Source organism: Tripterygium wilfordii, chromosome 9 (assembly GCF_013401445.1).
Source record: "Tripterygium wilfordii isolate XIE 37 chromosome 9, ASM1340144v1, whole genome shotgun sequence".
Classification (NCBI taxonomy): domain Eukaryota; kingdom Viridiplantae; phylum Streptophyta; class Magnoliopsida; order Celastrales; family Celastraceae; genus Tripterygium; species Tripterygium wilfordii.
In genome coordinates, this window is record NC_052240.1 from 1,257,545 (window position 1) to 1,272,337 (window position 14,793).

Here is a 14,793-nt window from a genome sequence, read left to right on the forward strand (position 1 = left end):
TATTCGATTCTAATGAAAAAACAAATTTTTCATCGTGAGATTTAACCAAATATATGGAATTAAAGTAAGGGATATTCAATGGACAATAAATAAATAAATCAATCAAATCCACTTATAATCATTAGCTGGAAGAAGCCATTCCTACCATCCAAAGATGGATCCACTTGATTTCCATTTGATAAGATCAGCACACCAATGTCTCATTTTTTCTTTTCATTTTTGGTTCTTTCAGGATATCTGTGGGCTCTTGGAGCTAGTGGAAAGGAGGGTTCCACTGAATCTACCCCATAATCAGTCACAAAACCATCAATTCCATAAGAGTGTTGTCCCTTCAATTCCATTTCCAATTTCCATCCAAGAAAAGGAAGCAATTTCAGAGGCTTACAAGCCAAATTAGACTTCCCAACCTAAGAACCTTTTGCTGCATTAAAGTCCTAAAACAATTCTTCAAGAAATCATTAACTTCTAATCATGGAGAGAGCTTAACATAACCAACTTAAGAAAGTGTTGCAACCCGCATCTTGATAGAACTTGATAAAGCTTTTTATTGAGAATTCACAGAGATAAAAGAAAATTGTTGCTTGTTAAAATATACATGCATTATTTCATGGCTGACCTATTCTTACTATGCAAAAGCAAAGCAAAAATGGGTTAACTAGTCAAGTGACTAGGCTGCTTAATCACAAAAATGAAACCAAGGAACCTGTACAGAAAGTGGTACCAGATCGAGTAGTCTAAAACTCGTTGCACTAATGGTTGTTTTTCACTTGTGCGTTGCGTGGTAAAGCTCCATGTAGTCCAGAGCAGGCCGGTTCCAAGACCAGTCTTGCTCCATCACCCTCTTGCATAATGAGTTAAACCAATCCCGACTGTTGTACCAAGCAGTGATAGCCCTGAAAGTTACCATTCGTAAATTATTGTCACACATAAGAGAACAGTAGTGTGTCCAGACTTTGTGTCAAGAGAGAGACTGCACAGCAGTCAAACATATATCGAAATTCATGTGCCTCGCGAAACACTTGATTTGCTACCAAACAGAGTTTAGAGAGTGATGCTATTGGAAGAAAATGTAGAAAGAATTTGTGCTCGTGAGTGTAATTTGCAGAGAAAAAAGAGTTCAAGCTTCACACTGAACTCCATTTCAAGCAAGGAAAGCATAAGTAAGGAAACTATTAATTGACAAACAGCATGTGTGCGTACTTCAACAGACTAAGATTAAAATGTACTCACCTATTAAGTGCATAATCAACTCCACCTGCATCAACTCCATCAAAATTAAACCCGTTTGGTTCAATACCTTGTGCTTCTGCTCTCTCTTTATCATGGTCAACATCAAATACCGTGTCGTAAAGTCCTAAAGAGAAAAATGTCATGCACAAGAAATTATTTAATATACTGACTATGCCAATATAACCAAATAAATATTGATCTTGCAATCAAAAGGAAGAGAAAAGTCTAGACACATTTTCTTAAGGGGGTGGAACCCAACTTCTACTCATGTAGCTAGAACTCGGCTAAATAACGAGAAAATATTAGCAAACCGCATAAAAATTAAAACTGAGTTTCCAATCTTAACTAAAGGAGAAGATAGTTATAATTGAGAGTACTTTAAACAATTGCACACATGATTCGCTTGTCAATGGCATAGTTTTATCAGTGATAAGCAGACACGCACCTCCAGTTTTTCGAACAACAGGAATCGAACCATATCTCATTGCTACAAGTTGGGTCAGTCCACATGGCTCAAAAATTGAAGGGACTAATATAAAATCAGCTCCTGCATATATCTAGAATAAGATTAAAACAAAATCAGTATCTCCCAGCATCAAAATTGCAAAGTATGCGTAAACAGACAGAAAGAGAGTGAGAGAGAACATTTAAGGGCGTGTTTGCTCGAGTATTTTCTACTTTCATCTCCACGAAAAAATGAAGAACATACAGGGAAGCCATGTTTGGTTCTCTTTTCACGAAAATCATTTTCTAGAAAATGGACTATATATCTATGGAGAACGTAAACACAAAAAGAAGGGACATGAATGTGTGTGCATGGATTTTTCCCTTTTTTTTCGTCGCACACGCTTAACACACAACCATCTCCATCATAAGATTGGACTACCATCCCTGAAATTAGAGAACACTCTGAAAATTAACTTAATAGTCTATAATGTGATCAACGCAAATTATGCAGTACACTAAGTTTAAAGTAGAAACAGGTATGGAAGTTAGTTTAATGTTTACAAAACCAAATGCATGTCTAGAGTACTGAAGAACCGAAAAACTATTGTTTCCAGAAATGAAAAGTGAGAAGAAGATTAGGCAATATTTTCTAAACCGGATGCGCAATAATGTTTTCAGAGTAACATACCAAGTGTGAAAGTGGTTCATCATAAGTCAAACAAAGACGAGCACGGTCAGCGTGGGAAGAATGCAGATGATTGGCCAAATTCACAAAATCATTTTGGATACGAGGATCTGGAGCTGAACCAAGCAATACAACCTGCCATCAGAAAGTCAATTTAGACATAAGGATAGTAATATCTTTCGTTTCTTAACTTCACCCACTTAAACTATCAAGGTTTGCTTGGTTTTAGCAACAAACTGTGCTGTGCTTACAGTCATAGGAACCTGAATGTATCACAAACATCATCAGTGATGCATAAAATAAAAGGGAAGATTTTGAGGGGCTTAGAAGAAGGACATTTCATATATTGCAGAACTTATTCGAGTTAGATTTATTGTAAGTAAATACTACCAAGCTGAAAATAAATTCTAGACTGATATAAGAATTCAGAACAAACATAGGGCAGTATTGATACATTTTCTGTATGATACTTGAAAAATGAGTAGAAGAAGAAAGACAACCTGTCCACCACTATCCAAAGTTTGCCCAATGGCATGCTTAATAAGATGGATTCCTTTCTGATGAGTTAAGCGTGTAATGATTCCTACTAAAGGGAGATCAATTTTTCTCAAACCAAGCCTTTCCTGCAAAGCTTCCTTGGCAGCCTTTTTGCCTTCATCAATGTTTTCGGAAGTATATGATATCTGAATAACATGCAAGATGCATTTTAGCAAAACCTTAAACGACAGAGGTTCTCATAAATAAAAAATAAAATAAAATAAAACCCAAGAGAAAATAATCTGAGGCTGGCTATAAAATCATACACAATATATCCAAGACGAGATACAACAGAAAATTCAAGAGAACATAGAATTTTACCCGAACAGTTAGTAATCCTTGTGCTCATAATTTAATCTGCATGCTTAGCTATAACTAATAAACCTAAAAATTTGGAATCAAGAAATGTCCAGCTCTTTAATAACATTAACAATATATTACATAATTTGGATCCCAAAGATAGGACAGGAAGAAAGATGATGCAAAGAAAATATCACACAAGTTCCAACATTAACTTAGAATCGTCCAGTATAGAGAGTTTTAGTTGATAAAAAGCAATCAAAGAGATATATCACGTCAATTCTCTTCTATCAACATCAACAAACATTAAAATTTTATGGTAGGGACAAAAAGAATAGAAAGTTCATTCAATTGATACCAATGTCTATAATGTGGATGCTTTGGCTGGAGAGAAATAGCAGAATTTTCAATAACCAGAAATCCTCCATAGACTCATTCATAGGCAGCTGGTTTGAGTGTCTTAGATTTTGGGGCTCTTCTTTCTCTGGGAGTATTTTTGATAATCTGAATATGTCCCCCTTGTAATCTGTTTGGGTTGCACCTCCTTGGTGCGTGAATAATTTTTTTCCATTCAAAATTTTTTTTTATGGTTCCACAATCTCACTTCCACACTGACAAGGAAAATTCTCTTCTATCTAATGACATCCTCGCTACCAAATTCACATTTTTTCACTTGCACCAGCTCATCAAATAAATTCATTTTCTGTATCTTGCTAAATATCCTGAAAAGCTTTTTAAGATTGTCAGCAAAGAAACCAGTTAAGCATGGGAGGCATAGTGAAACAAAAGGAATTCTTCAGCAGCTCCTGCGTCAATTTTTCTCACATTTTTAAGGAAAATTGTTTCTCCTGATTTTACCCCAACCCAAATGAATTAGAAACTTGTAAGCTCTAAAGGCAATCAAAAGAGGAAAAAATAGAAACAAGTAATCTACTTACTGGAATGAACTTATCATCGTATGGGTCCCAAATATCTGGATCAATTCCATTTATTATACCATGGAATTTTTGGAGATGAGGAGCAACTAGAGGATTTACGGCTACCTCCTTTGAGTAAGTGTGAGATACCTGTAAATAAAGCAAAGTCACTGAGATCCAAGAAAACAAAAAAGATAGCGAAAGATTACATGTTGGTTTCTCAAGCATGATTGACATCTAACTTAATTAGATTAAGAGCTTGATAAGATGGAACAGCTTATAAATGTAATTAAATACAATATGGAAAGAGAAACATCATTCAGAAGCCAAAAATGATTGTTACACTTTGCCACATGTGGAGGAGGGTCAATGGAATCCCTAAACGTTTTCATGTTCATTATGAGAAAGCCATGTGAGTAACTTATGCCAATAAAACATTTAAAAAGGATACGTAAACATATACAAAAGGTGAAACAAGCACAAGTGACATTTTCTTTGTAATTTAGGGATCCCAAGTTCAAGTCACAAAAAAGAACTTCCCTATCACTATGAGAGCCTTGACCACTGGAGTTATTTACATTTTTTTGTATATATATATTAGGGCATCAAGGAACAAGGATGAACAAAAGCATTTCAATGTGATCCATAGAGAGCACTCAAAACCAAATCACAACTATAAATCAAGCTAGTCAACAAGGAGTAAGAGATTATATAACATTATACATAATCAGATAGTGAAAAAATGGCAAAGTAGTATAGGAAATCCATACCGCACTATCCGCTGGACAGACTGAAATTTAAAAAAAACTTGCAAAAATTCTAATGACTTACCGTTGTGATCTTGTCTGCATATGTCATAGCTTTCCCAATGTTGTTTGCCCCAAACTCGAGATTATGAATTGTGAAGACAACCCGAGCATTACTAAGACCATAATGCATATAATGGTCCTTAAACAACCATGCAACTGGAGCACTAGACCAATCATGGCAATGGATTATATCCTGCATAATGCAAAGCAGCTCTTGAAATGCATATTATAAAGAAACAACCACAAGCCACTGCTACTGATTATGTGTGTGTTGGGAGGAAGAGTGGGTGGTCAAGGGGGCTTCTTGGGGACAATCATTTCCTTGATTAAAAAGCACGGGTTCACATGCAATTATTTGGGGAAAGATGGTTGGAATCACAAAACATTAATGTATGTGCTTACATGCATGAGGAAACATGACAGGCGAATGAAGACTTATACTTAAACAGTAGACTTATGAAAAATTCTGGAACAGAGAAATTGATGCCATTCATTCACCGAAATTGACATCATCATGGCAAAATAGTGGATGACAAAATACTTGTCAAGAAACATAAAAGAATGGATAAATAATAAGTTGTTTGATCTATAAATACACATAGAAGTACTGCTACGGTAGACACAATATTACATCGGCATTAAAGGAACTCAAATTTCATAACTTATCCACATTTTAAGAAATGAATGTTTACAATCTACAAAAGCAATGACCTCAAAGATATAATGCCATGCACTTACAGGATGGTGTCCACTTTGGAGTAGAAATTCAAGAGCAGCATGACAAAAGAAACCAAATCTCTCCCCATCATTTCTGCATCCATATATACAACCTGTCGAAAAGAATCTACAGAGGAAAAAAAAAGTGTTACGAAAACTTTTCAGAAATATTCTACTTCCTGCAAAAGCCTTCTATCATACTAGTCAACAAGAGATTCTACACCCAACATCAAATTAGATAGGGAAAAAGAACATCAAAATCCAAGAAGCAACTGCATGGCAGTATCTCTCTTAACAATAAATGAAGAGGGTGCTTTTATACAGGCTTTCAACTTTTGATATATCAAAATCAAACTCGTCTTAGGAAATACATGTTACACTAGAAGATGCAAAGAAAGAATTTCAAGGAAGTTAATATCACGCTACTGAACACTAATTTAACTTACACCAACTAAAAAGAACCAAGTCTTAGAAAAAATGCAGTCTGCTATAGCAAATAATGGTGGTGTATAGATAACAAACTTGCAAACCGGAAACGTGTAATGATTCAAGACCACCATGTGAAGGTAAAGATCTCAAATCCACAAGCAAAATATATGGATGTACAGATAAAGAAAACTATATATTAGTGATGATATCATACTCGAGAAAAGGACAAAAACAAGGTTTCTAAAATATAAGTAAGTATAATTGCTTATGAAATACATGAATAGAGTCATAAAGAGAGTATGAGAAACATATATATATTAGCCACAAATTACCTGTTTGCAGGATCCAAAAAGTAAACAGAGAGGCCTTCCACTTTTCCCAACCAGACTTTTATCTCAGTCCCACCCCAGGAATAGCTTCTATCATAGTGGAAGTCCTTCACCTACTCAAAAACATTGCATCATAACCAAGTGCCACATGAAAAGAGCACAAAAGTAGAGAATAATTTAAATAACAGTTGTAAAGAAACTCAGCATTGTACGCATCCATGCTATCTCATCTTCCAACATAGAATGGAAGGATTAATAATTTGTACCTGGTAAATATTTGAAATAAAGAGCTCCACTACTTTATATGGAACTGAAGTTGAGTATATATGTTTTTCACAGATGCATGAGAAACTAGGGAAATAGCCGTAGCTATCTAGTGCCAAGAAAAGTTTAAGAGGATGTTGAATAAATTGCAATAAAGCAATGGAAATGAAGCTTACATTGTTAAACTTCAGACAGTCATACTTCGGAAGAATTATGTGCACAGTGTGGTTTAAATCTTGAACAGCCCGGGAGAGACTGGTGACAACATCACCAAGGCCTCCAACCTGCAACAGATGTTGTATATGATCCGTAAGAACAAAATATCAACTTTGCGGTTATTTATTGTTCTGTTTCGTACTTGAAATCTCCTTTATATTTCGAACAAAACAATCCAAAACACAGTTTTACAATCTTAAGCTCTCTTCACTCACAAAATCTACAGAGTAGATGCTGAAAGTCTGCTAATGATGGTCTACTGATTGACATGGTAAAGATAAGAGTTAGCATGAAGTATTTAGTATATGGGGAAAAAAAGTTATCACAAGATCAGTAGACTTTAAACAAGGTTGCAAAATATTTTGTAGAGCCCAGAATTAACTTAATAGCAAAGTGCTACCTTAGCAATCGGAGCCATTTCAACTGCGACATGCACAATATGCATTGGCGGTTCCTTTATAACTCCTCCAAACACTGGTATGTGGTAATCCATGCCATTTTTGTTGTCAAAAAGTCCACCATCTTCCCTCTCCGAGAATACAAAGTCCATCATATATGCATCCAGGGGAATCTTTACTGCAAAAACACAATATAAAAAGCACTAAAAATAATTAACCAACACATCACTATCTTGTTATCTTCTTAACCTGAGGAATATTACAAGTGATACCTCACAACATAACTTGGCATTATGCTATGAATGTTCAAACTTGTTGACAGATGACAGATAGCTCCACTTAAGATTCACCTGAACTAAGGAGATTGGCCGATTTAGTTTTCCTTCATCCAATCAGAAGGCTCTTACACCCTATGTTACAATCTATTGGTTGATCGTGCATTCATCATGATGCCGATAAAGTTCAATATCCAGAAATAACAAACCAATAACTTTTTTTGAGACCCAGCCACACAAAAGATAAAATCATCAAGCAACAATTCAAGGTGCTATGATAGAATGGAACAGCCATCTCAAAGTACATGGAAGTCATTCAAAGTTTCATGATTTGTAAGCCAAATGGTGTGCCATGTGACATAGTGCCATAACAAATATATATGCCATCTTTCCAAATAATGCCTATTTGGAAAGGCCCATCAACATATATGTAGTATTATCCTCAAAATATTTTGTTGCCCTGCCTTCGTAGATAATCAATGAGCTGAATGAGTATGTGTAACATTCATCTGAGCCGGGCGAACTATGCTAAAAGTCAACATAAATGCAGGCAATAACTTAAGTCACAGACTAAATGCAATAGATTATGAACTGAATTGAGTACATAGCTTTATTTAATTCTTTAAAAGAAACAAAAAAAAAAAGCCCCTTAAAAGGTCCATGATAGAGAGAATTTGGAGAACCCAAAACAAGCCATGATAAGTTCAAATAAGGACTTTATAAATTGATGACTCACCACTGGCCTTGACATGTGAGCCATTGTCTGCAGCCACCATTTTCTGAGGTGGCAGTGGTCCCTTATGGTGGGTCCAACGATTAAATGAACATCGGAACCAAACTTCAGGTTTGCCATTCAGAATAGTGTTGGCCGGATTATAAAAAATAGTTGCAGTGCTTCCAGCTTGTACATGAAGAGGCTCAGTATAAACAATATCTTTTTGGGACAGCAGAAACCTTTTCAAAGTTCTGTCCTTAGTATCAACTTTCATCAGTGCTGTTCTTTCAGCCTGTCACGAGAGAAGAAAAGAGAAAATAGCTTCTAATTAAAATTAAAAGCAAAAATACACAATTTAAGTTGAAATTGATCAAAATATGAACGTGTGAAAAACTTAAGTTTCAGCCTAAGCTTCATGACAATAGTCCAAAATGACTCACTTGACATAAACAAAACAAGCACTGAACCAGTCCTGGCAGACCACAATACCAGAACTCAAGTAACTGGTCACCATCATTCTAGCCTTGTCCCAAACTGTTTGGGTTTGGCTAGATGATACCAATCCAAGAGAGGAATTGATGAAACTCCACAGTGGACGTAAACAAAACAAGCACTTAATCAATCTTTCTTTTGATGAACATATTAGTGCTACTGACTAAATTTTCAAAAGGATGTAAAACAATACTTTGAAGAAAATAAACAGCACAATCTTGCATCATCACTTTGTCACAATAAGTTCCATTTTCAATCTAACCAATTTTGAAGCAAATACTATGTGAGCTGACCTTGGCACGTGCAGCCTCCTCTCTCAATTTTCTCTCCTTCTGAAGTTTCCTAAACATCTGACGCTCTTCCTCGACCCAGTACAGTTCGTCGGGAATGCTTTTAGGGACAACGGCATGAAAGTCTTGACGATTGTTATTATCATAAACAATGGCATGCTGTGGTGGTCCATCAGCAAGGACCCAATCCAAGACAATGGCTCGATCAGGTACAGCAACTGCAGAAAGAACAGTCCATCAAGAGAATGATATCAGACAACATGCACCAATGCCACCAACAGGAAATTCTACCAGAATGCTCAAATGGAGCAAGTATACTGGCAAAATAACCTCTATTGTCATACAGAACTTTTAGTGACCTCTCTCCCAACTCCCAAGGCCCACCTAGACCCAATAAAGATAGTGACATGAAAATCAGGCCCACTTCTATATAGAACTTTTGGCATACATACACTGACATGAAAATCCATTTTTGTCATATTATATTTCCAAAAGATACAAGTGCAAACATTCTTAACAGCAGCTGTCTCCTATTTCAGATTCTCTTTATAATTGCACAATGGTTGCTTTCAACAGTCATATGCTGCTAGCCATACCATTTACCATCAGCAACACTTATAGGTGAGTCTTCATTACGTGAAGATAGTATTTATTTACTTATTGTATTCTTCTTATCTTTTTGGTCCATCAAAGTCACACTGAACCTACGGAGCCGGCAGAAGTAGACGTCGTTGATTCCATCCCCACCCTTCAACCTCAATGAGATTTGAAGCTAAGGACCTTGTAGTAATTCTTACGATCAAACCATCAAGGTATAAACCAGTAGCCCCCAACCACACAAAATATGCCAATTACATTTTTCCTTTTTACAGAACAAAGGAAAAATAGAATTCAAAGCTATCAAGTTTCACATGCCAACAGTTGGGATTGTGTGAGCAAAGTACTTATTTATTTCACCCTATAGATGTCTGTAACCATATCAAAGCTCAGTAAACAACAGATAGATACCACAATGAAAGTAAGGAAAAAATATACACTAGCACGTACCTTTAACATACCACCAGTCACCATCCTTTTCCTCAGAGCTTACCAGCTTCTCAATGATGGACAATCCATCTTTCCAATTATTATACCCACCATGAAGCCAAATTTCATTCGCATCAGCAAGAGGACCAGAGCGTTTGTTATAGTATATACTGACCAAGTCCTCACCTTGGAACTCACTAGGTTCAATGTACCAAACATTAGTGACAGACCTTTCAGCATTGTGAATCAACTTTTGCAGTATTTCTCGTCTCCTTTCAATCTCTACCTTTGCCTGTGCTCTATCCGCTTCAACAACAGCCTCCTCGGCTTCCCTTCGCTTCTGCTCTTCTGCTTGTCTTTCCCTTTCAGCTTGCTCCTTGGCAAGATTCTCTAGTTCCCTGTGTTTCTCCTCAAGCAAGAAATCCTCAAAGGCAAGCACATCCATTCCACCTTCCACGGGTATGCAGAAATTTTTTGTGTCATTATTGTCATATACATCATGCCCATTGAAGAACACAAAGTCTATCTTATATGCTTCCTCGGGAACGTGAAGCTGACAGGACCACCAGTCCCCTTTTAGATGGGTCTTGTTCAATCTAATGGTAAAAGCTTTCCGTCGCCAATCATTGGAAGCTCCCATTATTAGAACATCTGGCTCATTTCTCAGAGTAGAGAGACTCCTATTAAGGAACACTTCTATATGTTGATTGGGTCTCACCACTTGAGGGTAAACAAACCATTTTATCCCCCTTAAGAAGTTCTCCTCAGCAAGCCTCTCAATTTCCTGTTTCCGCATGTTTTCTTCCATCTCCAGTTTTAATTTTAGAGGATGAGAGTAATCTTCGGTTTCGTCAACCTCAGTTGTTTCCCCTTCTAGGAAATCATCACTTTCAACAGCAGCAAGAGACTTTTCTTCCAAGGAAGTTTCATTCGCAGCATTCCCCCTATCACTTCCATAGATGGTTTCTTTTTTTTGTAAAACACCCACAGTCTCAGAAACTCTGTTTATACTTCCATTTTCCACATTTTGAGTGCTTCTAGAAACAGGTAATTTTTTGCTAACTGGTGGTATTTGCTCAGTAAGTTTAAAACCATCGACTCTTTCATCTTCATGCTTCTTCTCCTGCAAAGATTCAATCTCTGGATTTTCCGGAGTGCCAGCTTTCTGGTTAGGTCCAACATGCTCAATCGATGTAGTAGTACTTACAACCTCATCGATATCACCATTATCTTTTTGATCCCTCTTCTGCATGCTTCTTCCTACCTGTGTTTTAGGCCTGAAACCCTTTGGACGAGTCGCAGGACTTTTAGACCTTGGAATTGGCGCTCTTCTTTGCCTTTTCTTCGAAAAATCTATTTCAGTGAAAGGAAAGGTCATTCAAAGATTGATAAGGAAAAAAAAAACCAACATACTAACCTTAAATTATAGAAAAACAAAATCTAGGTAATCCATTAACCTGCACTAGCGGTGATTCTAAGCGATACCCTACATCCTGGGCCCTCGCTACACCATGAAGTGAACTGGAATCAAATGAATATAAAAACAAAAATTCAGTATGATATTGAACTCCAAACTGCAATGGCATGCTGAGCAGAAGTGACTTGGATATGATCAACAGTCGAACAGGAATTATGTCCTCAGTCAAAGAAGCACTTAGATGATTCTTAAATTTTAAATAGAGATCAAATACCCAGTAAAATACAACATGAACTTGCAACAAATATATGATATAATCCCAAAACACCCAAAAGGCAGACCATGAGAGCAAGATTAACAGCCTATCATTCTCAATGAACGTTTGATCAACAAGTCACAAACTTGTATCGAAAATAACGTAAAATCCCAATCAGATATATACATTAAGTTTTATAACTCGTTCATTCCAATCAATCAATGAATCTATTGACAAACACCATGAGAAACTAAAAGGCACACACAATACAAGCACATATTCCTCTGATCAAGATTATAACTTACCACCGGTAAAGATTGAGTAACTCTTCCAAAAGAGAGAGACCCAACACATGGTTTTATCTTGTAATGGGTTCTGTCGTTCAAAACAGCTGCTCTGCCACTGAATGGTCCCTGTGCTTGCAAACCCACTTCCATGGCTTCCACTACCAAAAACCCAGAAGAGAATGTTTGTTTGCTTCCCCAATCCACCACCCAATAAGTATTTACTGATCCACTGATCGCAGGAAACCAAGACGTCCGCTATTCCTATATGGAATTCATATCTTCAGAAAAAAAAAATAATTTAACCAGAAATCTAATTGAAGTATAACAGTGCCAATTGTGTAGACTGTAGAGAGTCCTCGCTTTCCTAGAACTCCAGCCATAGTTTCTAATACATACACTCTCGTGTACTAAACTTAATGTGCACATGTCATATAGACCGTTCATTTGCAATCATCGTCGATCTGTCGGTGTTGATAAAGTGGACCAAGATGGTATTTATGGGCGAGGGCGTAACGGATAGTAATCGGATAATATTTTTAAAATTCGAAAAAAATTAGTTCAACACGGAGGCTGTTGGTCCGTGATGGGCTTAAATTAGTGGGCGATCAACTATGATTTAGTTCATCAAATGGGGACATGCCACGTGGCGAGAATCTAACAGAAGGCATGATTCGTAAATCGTATATACCCATCTATGCTCCTCCCTGCCTTCCGCAACGTCGTCGCATGACATGAAGTTGCCATTCTTAGTTCTTCTTACCCACGGTCAGAGGAATGCAATCCTCACTGGCAGGTAAAATTACAAGGATGAACCACCATTGATTTGATCTGAACTGTTAAATTGAGAGGAGTGTCTGGAGTGCAGATCCTTTGATGGTATGCCATGTAAAAATAGACAAAAATTTGAAAGAATGGAAGACAAGCGCCAGTGACAATATGAATAGCATATCCTGTAGACCATCCATACTGAATGTCAAAACAACTAGAAATAGTAAGCAACAGAGTTAGAGGATCAATTGATCACATTGTAAACATATATCACTGTAAACTGCCTTGCACGATGATTATTACCAATCCCAGGAAATCCTCACTTTTAGGAGTAACCACAGTGAAACTGAGCCAGGGCTTTAATACCATCCTATACATGCTTTGTTGTGCTGCACAATGAGCATCATATCCAATATATCCTGCATTATCAAGTGCACAGTTGTGTAACTGAAAAAATATGAATTCACCAGTTATGCTGAAGATCATATCATCAGGCCTATGGCAACCTAGTAACCCAACCTTAAATGAGGGAATCCAATAAAATGTTTGTTTATAAAGCAGAAAAGGAATTTTACATAACCATTATTGAGGGGTGCAATTCAATCTGTTGTACCATAAATAACTGATTGGAAGTAGATTTCGGTTACCTTCCGAAGAGAATCATCAGAACGCTCAGTGCTGAAACTGCAGCATCATGGCCTTCAAAACACCATATGCTGCAGCACAAAAGCCAGCTGCATTCCTTTCATTGACCAGATGTAAAGCCCCTTCTTCACCTCTATTTCTAACAAAGTTAGATGTAAGATCAACCAGGTTCAATCCATCTATTGCTCATCACTAAAAAGATCGAATTCTGTCACATGTCTAGCCTGAATGGAGGCACGGGCACCAATAGTTTTACTACACATTTTTTAGCAAGGCTTGACATCAACAGCATTTTCAAGCATTCCCACACAGACAAAAAGCCTCAATAAATACATCAGACACCCTAGTGAACAAGTTGTAAGCTTCATTTTCATTTTCCAGCACAAGGACTTCAAAAAAATCACGGATTTGAAAACCAGGTTAATGCTTCTCTTTTTTAATGAGTTCCAACTATAAAGAATACAACCTTTTATGCAATCTCTGTAACAGAATATTCTCACAATTGCAGCATATGTAGAGATTCCATATCAAAACCCATTTTCTTCCAACTGGAAAAAGAACGATCATGCATCAGTAGGTTCATTCCTCAAATAATTCAAAGTTTCCACAACTTCGACTGCATCTAATTCAGAGACTCTGCCTTTTCTCGTGGGCCTTGCTATGGATATAGGAGGTGTGTGTGTGTGTTCCTCTACAGCTTGATTTGACCAAGCTGAATTTAAAAGGGTAAGACATGGGATCGAGCAGGATGGTATTAGCAAATAGAAAGTGATCTTTCATACACTGTCTACAAGAAACTAATTTAACAATTGATACCCACATGTGCTTAATAGTCTGCAAGAAACAACTTTGACGGTTTATACACAAGTTTATAGACAGATAGAATAAAAGAAACAAACATGATGACCGACACCCACACGTAAATCAAAAACATAGTAGAAAAAGAAATGGTGAACAGATGGAGATAGAAGAAGCGTGAATGACGAAGGAACTTACTTGATTGTTTCGGCTCCAACGAAATTGAGAGTCCTGGCCGCCACTTTGAGCCTGGAATTTGCTTCTGCTAGCCACTTTTCGATGTAAAGTGTAAAAGCCTCTTCTTAAACCCCTAACAAGACCATATAGACCATGACCCATGTAGGCCAAAACCCACTTCGGGCAATCTAGTCTCTGATTTAGCAAAGGCTTCCCGTCCTTTCAATCTTAGGCTCTCTAAACCGTTGTCCAATTTGTCATCCCATATCAACATATGGATACTAACAAATGATTCAGAGACAATTATCTACCACGACAGAACATACACAATCGTATACTGGTTTAATCATAAAAGAAACAAACCAAACA

General features: G+C 37.0%; 1 protein-coding gene across 1 annotated transcript; it reads right to left on the minus strand.

Annotated features, from left to right (window-relative positions):
* Positions 1 to 496: 496 nt before the first annotated feature.
* On the minus strand, positions 497 to 12,379 carry LOC120005366 (starch synthase 3, chloroplastic/amyloplastic-like). The gene is made up of 16 exons (XM_038854965.1): positions 12,055 to 12,379; positions 11,534 to 11,597; positions 10,098 to 11,429; positions 9,054 to 9,268; positions 8,290 to 8,560; positions 7,281 to 7,456; positions 6,841 to 6,948; positions 6,404 to 6,513; positions 5,664 to 5,769; positions 4,948 to 5,118; positions 4,138 to 4,266; positions 2,863 to 3,045; positions 2,366 to 2,497; positions 1,676 to 1,787; positions 1,231 to 1,354; positions 497 to 893 (listed from the first exon to the last, which is right to left on the minus strand). The coding sequence occupies exons 1-16, from the start codon at positions 12,184 to 12,186 to the stop codon at positions 764 to 766; spliced, it is 3,495 nt and encodes a 1,164-aa protein (XP_038710893.1). The 5' UTR covers positions 12,187 to 12,379; the 3' UTR covers positions 497 to 763.
* Between the last annotated feature and the right edge of the window lie 2,414 nt (positions 12,380 to 14,793).

What these genes read in the sequence shown, in the direction of transcription:
- LOC120005366 (XM_038854965.1), bottom strand. Translation starts at nt 12,186, where the DNA reads ATGGAAGTGGGTTTGCAAGCACAGGGACCATTCAGTGGCAGAGCAGCT. An exon ending in TCCAAAGTGGACACCATCCT is followed by an intron (nt 5,119 to 5,663) that starts GTAAGTGCATGG and finishes TGCATTATGCAG; the next exon opens with GATATAATCCATTGCCATGA. An exon ending in GTTGATTATGCACTTAATAG is followed by an intron (nt 894 to 1,230) that starts GTGAGTACATTT and finishes GGTAACTTTCAG; the next exon opens with GGCTATCACTGCTTGGTACA.